The sequence below is a fragment of the Squalius cephalus genome (genome assembly GCF_949319135.1).
Source record: "Squalius cephalus genome assembly, chromosome: 6".
Taxonomy (NCBI): Eukaryota; Metazoa; Chordata; class Actinopteri; order Cypriniformes; family Leuciscidae; genus Squalius; species Squalius cephalus.
Genome location: NC_137127.1, coordinates 9,856,703 through 9,874,045, shown reverse-complemented (window position 1 = coordinate 9,874,045; position 17,343 = coordinate 9,856,703). Strand labels below are relative to the sequence as shown.

General features: G+C 40.4%; 1 protein-coding gene across 7 annotated transcripts in view; it reads right to left on the bottom strand.

Moving 5' to 3' along the window:
• Positions 1-16,021, bottom strand: part of znf423 (zinc finger protein 423) — a 156,361-nt gene extending 140,340 nt beyond the window's left edge. For 5 of the 7 annotated variants that reach the window (XM_079873773.1, XM_079873775.1, XM_079873774.1 and 2 more), the window contains exon 1: positions 15,148-16,021. In XM_079873773.1, coding sequence (XP_079729899.1) covers positions 15,148-15,187 — 40 coding nt within the window. In that variant the 5' untranslated portion in view covers positions 15,188-16,021. The remainder of the gene's footprint in view (positions 1-15,147) is intronic. The other 2 variants (XM_079873777.1, XM_079873778.1) reach the window with 1 other exon arrangement.
• Positions 16,022-17,343: the final 1,322 nt, after the last annotated feature.

Sequence of the window (17,343 nt, the reverse complement as noted above, 5' to 3'; positions counted from 1 at the left end):
GGCCCGTGAGGGCGGTACAGGCATTTCCTGCTGGATGGGACGCAGCTGACAGCCTCGCCCTCAGACCCTCGCAATCCGAATGCATTGGCTGCCAGCTGCATCTCGCAGGTCCTAGCATTGGTAGCGTACAGTGCCAATCTCTCAGCCTGTGCTTTTCCCAGAAGGGCTTCAACTTCAATAGCCTGTCCTCCAAACCTAGGCCAGGGGACGGCGAGGGAAGCTGATTAACCAAATACTTTTATCAGCACTGAAACTGCTCCGCTGCACAAAATGGCCTTAAAAACCAGTGGCACTGGCCAGAAAACACGCTGGGGGGGGGGGGGGGGGGGATGCTGCAGAGGCTTATATGGCAAAGGGACACAAAGAAGACTGACTGGACCCAGACCGCAGGCTGAAGAAGTTCAGCATCTCCCTCTAAAAACACATCCGGAGACACTACAGGCCGTAAATAAAATTACACAACAATAATATACTGCATTGGAAAAAATTAGAAAACGGTTCAAAAAAACATACCTATGACTCGAGATGCTGGGACAGGACAAGCTGTTTGGAAAATGGGTGGATAGATGGGCTTAAACACATTTAAAAAAAATAAATAAATAATAATAATAATAATAATTTGCATCAATTTACATAATATAACACTAACCAGAGATTCTGAGCAATGGACAGAGCTAGAGGAATGAGGGACAGGAAGTCAACACTGTAAAAGAAGGAAATGGTGTGGAGGAAAAACAGACTAGATACAAGAGTGGGAGGATGGCAAGAGTTTTGTGCTCTTGGGAGAACTTGGATGGCTCAGGTCAAAAGAGACTCTTATTGTTGTGCTTTCTATTTCTCTACGCTTTCTTTCTTTCTCTCTTCTTCATGTAAGTTGAGGTGTGCTGCATGTTTGTGAGAATGCTTGAAGTAAGGGTAACTTTGATGTTTTTACAAGAGCCAACTAGAGATCCACAACACCTCTGATGTGACAGAAGATGGAGATGAGACAGAACACCGCACACAGAAGCACAAATACAACATGTTGTAGTGGAATCTAACAATATCTATTCAGTCAAAGTCTTGAAAGCAAAACATATTTAGCTTAAAAATGATTTGTGTCATTTTTCTGATGTTAAAATTAATTACAGTTTAATGAAAGAGATGACTATGGCTGATTTACATAGTGTAAACATGGCGCAGTACTCTCAAAAAACTGCTCTGTTTGAACAACTGAACACAGCAACATTACCTCAACAAATGATGTGAGTTTGGGGTAGGACTAGCCTATCTCCTTGTCCAAAGCAAGGAAGTCTAAAATGCCTGGAGAAATAAAATAAATAATAATAATAATAAGTCACTGACAAAAGAAATACAAAAATATAATTAAATATTTCACATAATGTAAATTGCTGACAATATTATAATTTTTTCAGAACATTTACATTTTAATGGCTGTCAATACAGAAAAAGCTTACACTAACCAGCCAAAACTTGAGCATTCCCATACTATCCTGAGCTGTAACATGTAAGGTAGCAGATGGAAAAATTATAATATAATATAATATAATATAATATAATATAATATAATATAATATAATATAATATAATATAATATAATATAATATAATATAATATAATATAATATAATATAATATAATCACTGACATTCAGTGTGGCAGAAGGGCAAATGGAAGAGTTTGGGAGACATGTTTGAAGACAATCATTATATCTGCAATTCTGTTTGTTACCGCTAGTGGACCAGTCTAAATCACAGTATATACCAGCAATGAAGACACAAATATAAAAAAAGACAAAGTCACACACATAGACACATTCTTTGTCTCTCACACTTCTCCCTCCTCGCCGCACACATGGCACATTCCTGGCCGTGCGATGCGAGGTTCTGGCTAAAGGCCGTCAGCAGCCGTTTCCTGAGGAAAGCCCTGGGTGCAGTGTCAACTCTCCTTCTTCCTCTGCATTCCCCTCTCTCTCTCACACACACAGTAAAAGATGTAGTCAGGGCCTTATCAGTTTACCACAATTCTGCCTTTCAACACAGAGCAGAACACTGAAGTTTATATATTTATCTTGACACTCTTTGACTCTAAACACACTCACTCTCATAAACACACACTCAGAGGCACAAATGTGCTTAAAAACGCACCCAGGCACATTCTCCAATTTAAAGATTCGGGGAAAACGTAAACCACACTGGCACCACACACACACACACACGCAAGAGCACGGTGGAGCTATTGTGTTCACTAGAAGAAAACAGTCAAAGACTAAAGGGGTGCTCAGATCAGATCTGAAATTTGTTTTTCATCTGTCTCGCCTGTCAAAGACAAGAGAAAAATGTTTCCAATATACCTGTGCAGAGAGAGAGAGAGGCAGAGAGAGAGAGAGAGAGAGAGAGAGAGAGAGAGAGAGAGAAGTATCGAGGAAGGCAGAGAGAAGCAGAGTCTGGGCGATATAAAGTGAAAGAGGAAAAGAGAGAACATGGAGGGAGAGCAGACGTGATTAAATCCCGTCGGCTGTGTGGGGCTGTCAGCGACTGTGACACAAGGTTCAGATCGCTGCTCACTAGGGAGAGCACCATAATCACGTTCTTCCCGCCGTGATGCCATCAAATGGGGACAGGACAGGGGGGCGGTTGCAAAAGGGACACGACGGCAGAACCCAAAACAGCCACACGCACGTCCCCCACCTTGCCCAAAATCACCTTTTACACTGGGAATGGGCATTAGAAGGGCATCAAAATTAACAGCGATGAATAATTTGTAAACAATAATTGAATGACTAGACTTTTGAATTTCAAAACTCCTAACTTAAAAAACTTTGAATGGAAATTCAGTAAAGACCACATGCAAAAGTGCCATAAAGGACTTTCAAACTTTCCTTTTTGACTGGTTACTGTGTTATTTTCAACAGTTCATCAGAGCTGTACACCACTGGATGGTCAACTAGCGCTCCGTGGGCCAAGTCCTGCACGTCTATTATTTTTATATGACCCTATTGATTAAGATAAAATTGCTGTGCTGCCTTGTTCACAAAAGTGCATAAATCAGCATTTGGGTGTACATGCAATCATACCTTATCTAATCAGATGTATTTATGCACAATATGATTTTTTCCCTTTTAAAAAAACAGGGGAAAAAGGAAAAAGGGTCTACATTCTCAATCGTGAACATCATTAAATCTTGCCCTTAAAATATTAAGATATTATATTAATAAACACATGGTATTAAGGGTGTTTAGCATGTTAAACTTTAAGTGAACACAAAATACTTTTTTTTTTTATAACACTGGAACCAAACCAACATTGGACCTCACTGACTTCCATTGTATGGACAAAAGTTTCAAGTTTATTTAATTTATAGAGCACATTTAAAAACAGCAAGCAAGACTGACCAAAATGCTGAACAACCGCATTAAGAAATATAAATTAAATATATATATACACACATAAAAAGTAAAAAAATCAAATAAAATACAGAGACATTTCTAAAAATACCACAGAAGAAAGAAAGTCATAAGATTTTGGAAAGACATGAGGGCAAGTAAATGACAATATACATTTTTGGGTAAAATATCCCTTTAACCTTTGGACTTCCTCAAAACTTAATTAATTATAGCCTAATATTTAATATAAATTGTACACATTGTCTTTCAGTCTGGGGAAGCATCAGTGCACAGAGATTATGCAGTCTTTTTTGCAGACTATGATGGGGAGAATCTAAATAGAACAGAATGAGAAGGTCTTGAGATGCGTTTTAGGCATGTTTGCTAAAAAATTAATTCTTATAAAGAAGCATTTTTAACATGACATGGCATGCGAAAAAAGAAAAGAAAAAAGAAATCATCATGTAGTCTGATACATGATTGTTCATACAACCAACAATGCACAACCGCGCAGACGGACCCCCATCCCCGAGTACATCATTGATTTATCTGTAGAGTACTCAAGGAGACAAAACGACCAAAATGCCTGCTTTACACCCTCTGGCAGGTGGAGGGCCCCGTGCCGAACGCCCCTGACCTAGGAGGAGGACGGCCTCCCTGGATCACACAGCCATCGGGACCCTCCAGAAATAGATGTTCCCAGTACACCACCAACAATACCATCAACCGAACAGGAGGGAGAAAGAGAACGGGGCTGTTACACACAAAGACGTAAGAGTACAGCCTGACTGCTCGGGAGACAGGAAGAACGAGAGAGAAAAAGAGAGAGAGAGAGTCTTAATTGCCTTATCCTGTAGTACAGGCTGGGGAGTGCTTTTTGACTTCGGCTTCCAATTTCACGCTACAGCATTATTTAGTTTGATACAGACTTGATTAGGCATTACAATGTGTCCCTCTCTGAAGGAGCTTTGCGGCCGGCCTGCATCACTAGAGGACAGATTAACTCTGCAATCACGCTCCTTCTGAGACCCTTCTACTGTTTGTTTAGCCCGCCGGAGACCGTGCCAGCGCATGTTTGTTTGTGTATGGGGATTTTGTGGGAGGGGTTCTTATTAAATGAACTCTACCCACACTTACAGCGACCCTTATTATGGGACATGACCACAAGATATAGAAGGAAAGTGTGTGCTTTTGGAGGGGGGGGGATAACCCTAAGTCCTTGACCTCTCAGGGGTCTTCCTTTCCATTATATGTGAATTTCTAAAGAACTCAGTCTCAAATCATAGATAAATACACACAAGCAGTGCTGGTGAACATTACTTTTAAAACTAAAGTTACATTATAACTTTTTACAGAGTCTTTTTTTTTGTCAGCAAACAAATAGATTAAATAATTTCTAATATAAACCAATAATTTATATAAATAGATGTTATACATTTAGTGCAAACTATGATGAAATAAAGACAAAGAAGAGATTTAATTATTATACTTGTTACTTCTATAAAAGTTATTGTTACATATACTACTTTTAATGAAAATCACTTGTACTTTATGAGGAAGGGAGACGTTTTCAATTGCATTTGTTTAAAATTCTAAATAAATCTAAAAAGCATTACTTGTTACTTTAAAAGAAATTGATCACAAGTCATGCTTTTTCTATTTAATCTATTTACTAACAAATGCAACTGATAATCTCTTCATTCCTCATAAAGTCATCATGTAACAGCGTGAAAGAGTAATGTAAAAGTGCTTTAATAAATTAAAAGTGTAAAGTCACATTAAGGAGTATCACAATGCAACACATTAACTAAAAGTAACGTTAACATGTTGCATTAAGGCTGATTTATACTTCTGCGTCGGACCTACGCCGGAGCCTCTACGCTGTAGGCAACGCGTTGGTTTTCATTTATACTTCTGCGTCGTTGTCCGCGTTGACGCGCGCAGAGGGAGCATGTGAAACCCGAGGGAGCGGTCCTAGCAGACCAATCACAGCGCTTGCGTCCGCGTAGAGTTGACGTGTTGTTACATTTTTGGAGAGGTGCACGTCAGGGTACGCCGAAGGGTATGCGCGCTACACACAGCCTACGACGTAGCTACGGCGTAAGTTCGACGCAGAAGTATAAATTGGGCTTTACTGTCTTACTCCCCAAGGTGTCGATTTACTTTAAGTTTTACAAAATCACTCGTAACCAAGAGTGTAAAAGAGTGTGGCACATGACAACATTATGGGACATGTTGTTCATTGAATTTGTCAGGAAATAAATTTAATTTAATTAAAAACATTCTAAATTTGATGTATATTATAGTGTTAAAGTAACACTTACCCGGTAATTTAATTATTATGTTACTGCCAATAACAGAAGGTATAAAACAAAACTGAATGAGTGTGATAGACTTGGACTTTAGCGTCCTAACTAATTACGGATTGACTATGTCAGTACCAATGTGTAAAGTATTGCGTTTTACACTTTGCCTCAAGGTATTATGTTGCAAATATATGGAATTGGATTTTAATGATCGAGCTAGATCCAGATAGAAAAAAAAGAATCGACAGCCTGGTCCCTTGTCCCTGTCCATCACTTCAGAACAGGCCAAACTTTACATTTTTAACATCTGTCCATCCACCCATCCATCTATCCATCCATCAACACCAAGGCCCCACTGTACACAACCCCCACGCCCCGCGATCTCCAATTCTCTTTCTTTCCGCTCCCTCTCTCTGCCTCTCCTGGAGCAAGTCGGGCCCTGTTTGATGGTGACATGAAGCATTTATTAGGCGAGAGAAGCTGAGCAGGAAAGAGAGAATAAAGAAGAATTGAGTGCACGAGTGTGTGGATGGTTAATAATTTCTGCGGACTGGTCCTGGATTTTTATTTTATTTATTTTTTTGTATTGCAGTAGCTGAAAGAGACTCTCTTTTCCATCATTTTCAATCACAACAACATAGATACGCACCTATCAGAGCGGCCCACATCGTACACACGCGCGCGCGTCTGAGTGCCAGCAGATGGATGATTAAATACACGCTGTGGCTGTAGCATGGAGAACTTTACCTGGGGACTAAGCCGACGAGATATAACATAAGGTTAACTGATTTGGTTTGGATATGGCGAGCGTTTTGACACAGTTTGAGTAAATTCTGCCTCTCTGGCAATGCTCTAACACAAACACACACGTCAGCTGCTCTGAAATGCAGGTCCGCCACACATGTGCTGCCACAGAGGTGGATGACTTGGTTCTACACACCTCCTTTAATGTGGCCAGAGTCATCTCTCCTGACACAACAATAGTGGTCGACCGTTACTGATTATTTGATGGGAGATACTGATGCCGATATCTTAGAGAGCAGGGTGGCCGATGGGCGATATAAAGCCGATATATTTTTATTTATATTTATACTACAGGGCCGTTGAATGCTTGAATCTGATTGGTTGAAGAACGTTCTAAGGTGTGCATTATTTTCAGGGAAACGCACAGCTAAAGTAGTTCCAGGCAGGTCTTGACCGCATTACAGTTCCATATCACTTCGCGTAGTCAACTGTAATAACGGAAAATAGGATACAATTCATAACAAGAAAAAAACATTTAGCCCCATGCGCTTGATCTGCAATTTTCAATTTTAAATTAAACATGCAGTTTAATTTGAATAAATAAAGTATATAGTCATATCTATAATCAATAGAAAATTAAACTAAATATAGGCTAAATAAATGGATAGTCCTGCAGCACGGATTTTTATTGCAGATAATATAACAAATAAAGTATTGATAGGCCTACTTGTTAAAAGGGCTTTGTGTTTCATTTATTTGGCTAGTCTACTGTCATCTGTCAATAATAGAAAAAAAAAAAAGAATGAACGAATTCATTAAAACGAATTGAATTAATAGCCTACATAAATAATAATATTGACGCACATGCTTTTCTGTCTCATTATTGCAACATCTCTCTCTAATAACTGCATTAATAACTGCATAAAGCCGGGGACACACTTTAAGGCTAGTTATGAATGTAATTTGATACTTTTGACTGATCATGTCCAAACGCGTGTTCAGCGCGTTCAGTCCCTATGGTTCAGTCTGTGTTCAAAGTCGGTGTTTAAAATATGCTGCGATGAAAACAGTCAGAATGTGTCAGCTAGTCGTGTGTCCCAGCATTAGTCTGCTATCAGTGGCTCAAACCTCCGTTACTAACTCTAAAATGACGTTTTGGAATTAGCAACGGAGGCAGGGGATTAGATGCGTAAGAAATTAGTCCTACATACAAGAGCGTTTTAATGACAAAAACTTTACAAACGTCTTGAAATACACAATCTGAACAATGTTTCGAGGTGTGGTAACTGTAGTATAAGCGGAATAATTGACTTCAGGCCGTTGAATTATTAGAAAAATAATGCACACCCGAGGTGCAACGCCCACTCCGCTTCGCGTCGTGACCGCATTACCACCTCGGGTGTGCATTATTTTTCTAATAATTCAACGGCCTGTCGTCAATTATTCCTTACTTATTTAACTTAACATTTAAAAATAATGATAAATAAATCATTTGAAAAATCTGCAAAACAAAGACTTCTAATTCTGTAATCCTATTACAAAGACAAGGAAATACTCATTTTACATACAGCATACAGTGAAAATGACGAGTGGTCAACTGGATATAGCTTGGCATTGTTAGAAATCAAGGGTTTAAAGTTCAGTGAAGATGAACTCTCCTCCTGTCCGTATTCAATTCGCACGGACCGACCATCACACATAGTGTATACGCGTTCATGCAGTTTACAAATGCACACTTCTGAAGAGCTGGATTCAACAAAGTCTGCAAGGTTTGTGAAATGAAATGTTTATTAGATATTCAAAGATTTGTTTAAATGATACAAATGCATATTTGCTGAATGCTGACGGTAAATGCAAGTATAAAAAGTATTATAATGTTAGCCTTTTTATTACCAACAATATAAACGCAAACGCTATAATACTTTTTTTGATTCCTTTTACTTTGTTTAACGGTTCTATGTAATAACGTCAAAATAAAAGTCCTGCTACCGAAACATCAGCAACACAGAAAAACTTATTGGCAGATATTTTAAAAATACCAAATATTGGCCAATACATCGGCCTTGGCGATATATCATACGACTACTACACAGCACTCCCAGATAAGTACCAGAAAACTCGCACATACTCAAGCAAACCATCTAAAGCACAGATTTTTGAGGGGAAATTACTACTTCGGGAATAACAAGCATGTCAGAGCTGGTGCAGTGGGTGATGCAAACAGTGATGCAGGTCCGAGTCTGATTCATCCCATTTCTTACACCACCTTCTCTCATAACAACTCTTTTTTGACAAAAAAGGGCCATTAATTATTGGTAACTGCTGCACCATAACTTGTATATTACTTGTATGAATAATACAATTTAATATGTTTAGTTAGGCAGATGGGTGAGAAGTGAGGTGAGATGAGGTGAACAGAGAGAAGGCGAGAGTAATAATCACTCTTTGCCTTCTTCAGTTCCTCTGGGAACTTCTTGAATACAGGAGCAGCCCTCCAAAAAAGCACACATGCAAACTGAACTGCACACAATGGAAAAACCTGACTTTTAACCAACAAATGAACACATCGTAGAAGAACGGCTGTTTTGTAAATGTCATTATTACGCTTTTTTCCAGTGTCCCCTCCCCTTTATTCTCCCTTTGTGAGCGTATGTGTGTGCGAGCGCTCTCGAATGGAGAGCGACTTTAATTGTTTCTTCAGCATAGCCCCGCTGTTTGCACGGGTTATTATCCCCGACTTTGCGGGAGGGGAGGGGGGGACTTGCTGTTTGACGGGGAATTAAATGAAGAAAAATAAGGAAAAACACATCTGACTCCAGGATCAAGGGCTCGTCTTTCTCTGGGGTCAGGCGGGCTAGCAGAACTGAGAGTCTTTTACAATGAGGGGCTAATTCTGTCTAAGCCAAAAAGGCTTCTATGCTAGGCTCCAGACTAGCCTCAGGATAAAGCGAGGAAGCTTCACGCCTTAAAATCAATTTATCAAGGCATTACTAACCCAACACAGAGACCTGTGGTTCGCACACATAATCTGTCCGTGACGAAAAAGCAGACTGACAAGCACCGCTTCACTATTGTTAGTCCTGTCTGTATTTTTAAAACTAGTTACTTTAATTGATAAGTGAAGGGTCGCAGTAGTCTTTTATCATTCTGCCAAATCAATTACGCCTCTTTATTCACCGACGTAATTGTCTGGAAGATCTGAAACAAGGTTCAGCCAGACGTTTTGACATCGGATAAACTCTGCAAATTACTCAAAAGTTCAGTTTTGCAGAGTCAAACTCCATGTGTTTGAAAGGGCAAGGCTGCTCAACTCTGCAAGCATGTCTTTGTTTTAGCGGTTTTGTTCTTGCTGCTAGAAAACTTTTTTAGGCCTTGTGAAATCGATAGGTTCTGCTCTGGAGAGAGCCACAAGCGTTCAAGAGATTTCTCTGTGCGTGGGCACATGCATACGTACTCACACACACAGGAACATTTCACCTCCAGCTATACCAGTCCTTCACTGGTCTCGGACGGCTCCCCGAGCTCTTTGCCATAGGAGGCCAGATGACCTGGTGAGGGGTCAGAGGGGACTCAGGGGGGGCACAGCAGGGGTCAAACCAGCACCAGTACTCCTCATTAATGACCTCTGCAGCCCTTCAATCACCACCCTCAAAAAGCTCAGACCAGGGCCCGAAGACTGTCCAGCAGGGAGACAGGCCAATAAATATATGCATCAGCCAGGTGTAGAGAGTGGGCTTAATTGCCCCCTTTCCTTATGTTTAATGTACAGCCCAGTGAGACGGGCAGGGTCGTAGAGCAGACACTCGGAGAGGAGAAAGAGAAGAGAGGAGAGCGTTAATGCATCTTTTAATATCAGGAAAAGCCAATTACCCACAGACAAACACTTCTAACTTTTGACATAGTCGGTAAGATTAACATTTAATGTTTTTGAAAGAAATCTCTTTTGTCCAACCAGGCTGCATTTATTTAATCAAAAATCTAGGAAAACAGTATTATTCTAAAAAACATTTGTACAATTTAATAACTGTTTTCTATTTTGTTGTATTATATTTTAAAACGGTTTATCCTGTAATGGCAACGCTGAATCTTCAGCAGCCATTACTCCAGTCTTCAGTGTCACATGATCCTTCAGAAATCATTCACATATGCTGATTTGTTGCTCAAAAAAACACTTATTATCAATGTTAAAAAAAAAATGTTGGTAATGGTGATACATTTCTTTCAGAATTCTTTGATAGAAATAAAAAGTTTTTAAAAAAACAGCATTTATTTGAAAAATAAATCTTTTGTAACATTATAAATGTCTTTACTGTCACATTTAATTTACTGAATGCATCCTTGCGGAGTAAAAGTATTAAACTGATTTTAAACTTTTAGTGGGTAGTGTAACCCAGAGTGGGCCTTACTATATGAAACGTCGCTCAAATTCCTATTCTAGGTCACCAAACTTAATTTCGTAAATGTAAAATAATACTTTCAAGATGTACCGCAACGTGCTTTCTAGACTAAAGTCTCTGACGCTCTCGGTGGACTAAGTGAAAATGGCTGCCATGTTTAATCTACATGGGTATGAGCAGCTTTGAGAGACACTTTCTCTGCGCGTTGTTCCAGCACGTTTTAATCTGCCCTCTGCAGCAGCCCAATCCGGGTTCCAGAGCGCAGCATCTTAGAGCGGCCGCGATCCTCCGGGAAGGCCTGACAGGGGAGCCTTGGCTGGCAGGCTTGGTGGGGAAGGAAGAGGGGGGCGCAGGGAATGCCAACCACACAAACAGAATTAATAACAGCGAGCGTCAGAGCGACGCCTTCTCTTTAGAAGTGAAGCGTGGCATGGAGCGGGTCCGCAGCGAGCTCCGGTTCCGGGCCACTGAGCCCAGGCCTTCTGATAAAGCATGTGGCTAAGCCGGTACAATGGCAGAGCCTACGAATGAGCTCTTACATTAAGACAGATTCTTCCCCACAAAACTAGCAGGCAGGCTGCTGATAAGGAGTTGTCATTGGCAGACACACTGCCCACCAGGGAGAAACCCACATCCAAACCCATCCGCCTTTTCCTCCCATCACAGACCAGACGAATTACGCCACGATCTCCACACCAATAGGTGTCACTGCTTCAAGATAGAGCAAGGTATAACTATTGGACTTAAAAAGAATGTTAAAAAGCGGAAGAAAAAATGTTTTGCCTCTTAATATCATAATACCAGTTGCATCCACATCCAAACACAGCCATTAAAAGAGACCTCAGCTGCTGTCAAACTGTGCGCAATTACATTTTTTTTCCAGGTTCTGATGAAATACTTTTAGAGTTGTTTAACTAATTGTGCATGCTGTGAAGTCAATGAAAACAAAAAAAAGCAAGAGCATAAAAATCAATTTTGTGGTTCATCTCCCATTACCTCAAAATCACACCCTCTAACGGTCAACACACAGACACTCAAAATAAATACTTCATTTTCTATCCTCACATAAACTGCCTGGAACTGAATCAAACACCTTCTCAACGTCAGAAGATTATTTTAATATTTTAAAAACAAAAACAATACAAAATCACTACAAAAATGCTTAGTTAAACACAGATTTAGGAAAATATTAAAACATGTTTCAGTCACTACAATAGAAAAGTGAATGGACATAATGACTAGCAATAAATGCAATCTATTATTCCTAACGAACCATCATTTGAAAATGTGCACCAGATGCAATAGAGTGATAAGGTGCAAAAAAAAAACACAACAACAACGAAACAGCTCACAACTCAAAGCCTGAAATGAAAAACACAAATGCGGGATGCATAAGAACGCTGGGGGTTCTCGTTCCCTGATCTCTTCATTTGTGGCTCTGCAGCCCTATGGTAACTCACTTCAACATTTTACAACAGCCCACTGACCAATGAAACTTCCACACCGTTGCCAAAAGCCTAGGTGACATAAAAAAAAGCCATTTAATGTTAAAACCAGATGGTGCCAGAAAGGAAGGAGAGCAAAGAGATGAGATCTGTGCCGTTACACAAACACACACCAAAAAAAGATCAACACAGCACATTACAGCTTCATTGTCTCTTTTCTTATTCTCAAACATGTTAACACAGTTCTTCCGGAAGATGACAGTTTCAAATATTACCTCTGAAATCACACAACAGAAAACCTCAGCAGTGTTCTTTAAAGTCAGAAAAATACGCAATTTTTAAGAAAACTACAAAATGACTAGAAAATTAAATTACAATTTTTTTATTGATTATTTGCTATCTAGGCCTAGTTGTCCGTGCAAAAATCTATGTATGAAAATCTCTTCCTTCCCACAGTCCCTCATAGCACATCTGAAAATGTACATTCAAAACAGCGAGCAATACACAATTCCCAATGAAAACATATGCATATTCTACAGCAAGATCTGAATGCATTCCTGAAAGACATTTTTTTTACATTTCATTTTCAACCCATCCACACATACCCCTGATGTCAGTGGGCAGAGAGGGGAATAATGCCATTAGATTTCATTCTCAGCAAGCCTCAGACAAGCATTACTCAAACGTTTTCTCCCTTTCTTAGAATAAAAGGTCCAATCTGATTCGACTGACTGTAAACAACAGTGAAAAAATGGAAATAAGTGCCCTCTCTGTCTCCCTTCCTGTCGTGTGCATTCATCCCCCTCTTAATGTCCTGCAAATGAAGGGGATTTATTAATGTGTAATTAAGTAATAATCATCGCTACATAATGCATGAAACACTCAAGGGGACGGTGGAGATATGAAACAGGAATGCCACAGCTGAACACTCAGTGCATAGACACACATTAAAAAGGGATTAATTGGGAGAAATAATATTTTGATAAGCGCAGCTCCCTCTCCCCCTCTGACGAACGCTCGCTGTCTTTTTCCTCTCTAAATAATCTCTCTCGCGCTCTTGCGTGAGCGAGTAACACTGACAATCACAGTTTCTAATGTAATGTGATGTGATGTTGAGAGCACGACTTCTTCACTGGAAAATAATCCCCGGTCTAACGTGTCTAACAATGGGCAACGGTTTCTTGAGGAGCCTCCTGCTCTATGTGCCTGCATATGTTTCCGACAGCCGTAAACACCTGCAGATTTGCACATATCAAAGCAGAAATTAATGACAAACAAGCTTAACCTCTGCATGAGCGAGCCAATACACTAGACACCGGGACATAAAACATGAATGATTTTGTGCATACCACACTCAGACATATTGTTGGTGCCCTTCTAATCTCAGTGCATAGCAATCAAAGCTAAAGGTGCTGGGCTGAGATAGGGACAGAGCGAGCCTTGGTTACATATTTAATTGGCCTCTGATTGACGTGCATCGCTGAGTCAATACAATCACTGTTTACCCCCCAAACCTCTGTGCTGCAGCAGGCCAATGCATACCTGATAGAAAACTGCAATAGTGTTTATTGCAATACAACCAAACATTTGACTTGAAAATGCCTTGGGAAAAAATAAATAAATAAAATAAAAAATATCAGTTAATGCTTGGAGGGAAGTTGATCCATATTTAAATACAATATTTCTCTATCACTGCGCATGTGAAAAATAAAAAGCTGGTCAAAATAAAGATTACGTTATTGATTACAGGGTCAGAAAGGCTGCTTTCTCTCAAAAACAACTCAACAACATTGTTTAGGATTGATCTGCACCCAGCAGGCTCTGTCAATGTTAAATATATATGACAATAACTTATTCTTAACATGTTTTATTTTCACTTTAACAGCCTTGAATATTATCCACTTACGCTCTGCGTAAACTTGTGACCATGTTTTTTTCTCTCCTGATGAACCTCTGCAGATTGCGGCCGTTAATTAAAACAAAAAACTGGTTATTATTTGGGGGAGGGGGTACTAATATGGGCCACATGGCCACCCGAAAGCCCATCTGGTTTCTATTGGGGTGAGGGTGCCAAGTGATATCTCGACCGGCAGCACAATATCTGCCACACACTGCTGATGGACAAGGCAAAATAGCAGCAGGCCTTATTGCTCCTAAATTCACCTGCCTGTGAGTGTTGAGTCTTGTAGGAGGGGCGTGAATAAGATGAGACTGTGTTTGAATGATTCTGCCATGTCAAAGTCACAACCAGAAATAAACTGAGACAATAAACAGCAAAGAAAGGGGAAAAACACCAAGCTGAGATCTATAGAGAATCAGATTCCATTCACAATACCACTACAGACTGAGAAGGGGGTGTCTAAAATGATTTCCACAGAGAGGACAAAATTGGAATATATTGAACTAACTGTCTATTTTATTATCAGTAGTAGTAGTATTAATAAAAATTCATATTTTTACATTTAACAAATATTATTTATAAAAAATAAAAAAGCATTACATTATAATGCTTATGACTATGAATGATATATATTGTTTAATTCTAAAAATAAATATAATTTAATACACATAAAACCAATTCATAAATACTACTAACATTATTAAGCCTAAAACAAACTCGAGCACTATTTCTACAGCACCGTTCCTATAGGAGGTACTTGCACTGCCAACCACAAGACCTGCTGGCACCTGGCATCAAAATGTTAAAGTTTCATTTTTCTATGTGGAAAAAAAAAGCATACTTAAAGTCTATAAACAAAATGTCACTATTAAAAGCAAAAACATTAAATCAGTGACTTTCACAATCCCCGCCAGTTTTACTCATGAAATCTCATTGGCCATGTGAGTCGTTCCCTCTCGTAAAACGCTTACCTTTAACGGAGCGCGGTTTGGCCTGCTTGCGTCTAGACATCTCCGTGTTAAGGGCAATATTTTACTTTCTTTAACTGATGTCTTGTCCTCTCCGAGAAATATTGACAGGTCACGCGCTGATACTTGGGAGATTTCTTCACTTTGCCTGTTGCAATGCGGCAACTTCGGTCTCGCTAGTCCAGAAGCGTTCAAAGGAAGAGAGAGTACGGCAGAGGAAATGGATATTCCAATGATTAAACTTCTCCAACCTGTAGATTTAACGGATAACTTGCGGCTTTTCCCGTGCTCGAGAAGCGAACGCTCTTTTGTTCCTCCGTAACGGCAGACGCTGACGATGGAGCGGGCACGCGCGCTCAGAGTTTCAAGAAGCGGAGCGTGCCCAAATTACACCTGATCAGAAGCGAGAGGTGCCAATACTTGCCGATAATATGGTAAACCCACTTCGAGGATGTTTCGGAATTGATTCGCAATGTTTTTCCTCCTTTTAGCAGTTGTCGCAACTGTCTCTTTTCGTTGTGATCCCGCCGAACCGCCCTCCTTCGCTGTTATTTTTCCGAAGGTGCCACTCTCAATGGCATTTTACGCAGCATTTTTACCTGAGGGGATTTTTCTTCTTTTTGTTTATCGTCCTAAAAACCGTAAATATTTCTAGTCGCTAGCCTCTCTCTCCCTTTTTCTTTGTCCTGACTCTGGTCTTCCCTCCGCCTCCCGATCCGACTGCTGGCGGGGCTGCAGCGCAGACACACATAATAAAGCCAGGCTTGGCTGGAAATGTAGCCGTGTCCCAGCAGGAGGATGTGAGAGTAGGGTCCCGGCGGGGGAGCGCTCTGATCCCGCAGGGAGCTCCGCACAGCCTGGGTTGAGCAGACAGAGAGAGCCAACAGCACCAAACCATGGTCAGCCATGGAAACTACAGCTTAACTTGGAGCACGGATCGGGGCCAAAACACGGAGCTTCGAGGAAACTCTGCAGCGTGCAAGAAAAAAGACGGACTGGATTCGCTTTTTGCGCTCCTTGTACTCGTGCCATCGTCTCGGGTTCACTCCAGCGTTTAACTGTCGATTGGATACGATTACATTTTGACTATTTGTGGGGCTTGTTTTGAACGTTTAACAATCCTACGTCGTCTTTGAAAACGTTTATCTGCGTTTAAAAGGGCAAGATTTAGGATTTAAAGAGATAGTTCGGCTCAATCAAAATGAAAACAGTGTCATCATTTACTCACCCTCACGTTGTTCCAAACCCGTTTGACTTTCTTTCTTCTGTGGAACACAAAAGGAGATGTTAGGCTGTATGTTAAGGTCTGACAGAATCAGTCACCATTCATTTCCAGTGCACCTTTTTTTTCCCCCATACAATGAAAGTGAATGGTGACTGAAGAAATAAAAGTCATACAGGTTTGAATCAACAAGAAGGTGAGTAAATGATGACAGATTTGTAATTGTTAGTGTTAACCTTTGCAACATTTTGTTTTTTGGAAAAGATCTGCAAATGCAGAATAATGTTTGGTATTATCAGATGTGTTGTATTTTTATAATTGGATATGTTTAATTAACTTTAAACCCCTTTTTCTAGGATTTTTGTTGCATTCTTTTTGGCAGGATTAGGTGTTTTCGGCAGTATTTTCATAGCGTTTGTCTGGCCGTCTGCGTGTGCAGAAATAGGATCATTTGTGCAAAAATCAACCTAAGAAATGGTCAAAATCACACGCGGTGCGCCGGAGCTGCTCGGCCGTTGTCATGGATAACATGTTGGGCACCCTGTCTCGGTCAGCGGGATGTCCTGCAGATTGAGCCGGGCACCCCGCGGAGCCACGGAGCGGCCTTTAAAATTGACCCCCCGCGGAGGACCGGGGCCCCTCTTGTCTCGTCTAAGCGCACGCCTGGAGACCGCTTTTAAATGTGCTTCTGGTGTCCCAGAGAGAGAGGCCGCTGACACGAAGGGGCGAAAGCTCACCGCAGTGGTCCCTTTTTCTCTGATAAATTCAAAGGAGGAAAATAGCCCACATTACAAGCTCCTTAAGGGTCAAGGACAGCTGAGACATGAATGGTTTGAAAGAGTGGCATTGTGAAATCACACAGCACACGATTACACCCTCTGTCATCTTTTTACGGATTTGCATTTTTCTTGTGCCACAATGAACAGTTCAGAATAAGACTTACAAGACATGTGGATGAAATTAATTAAGACGCTGGA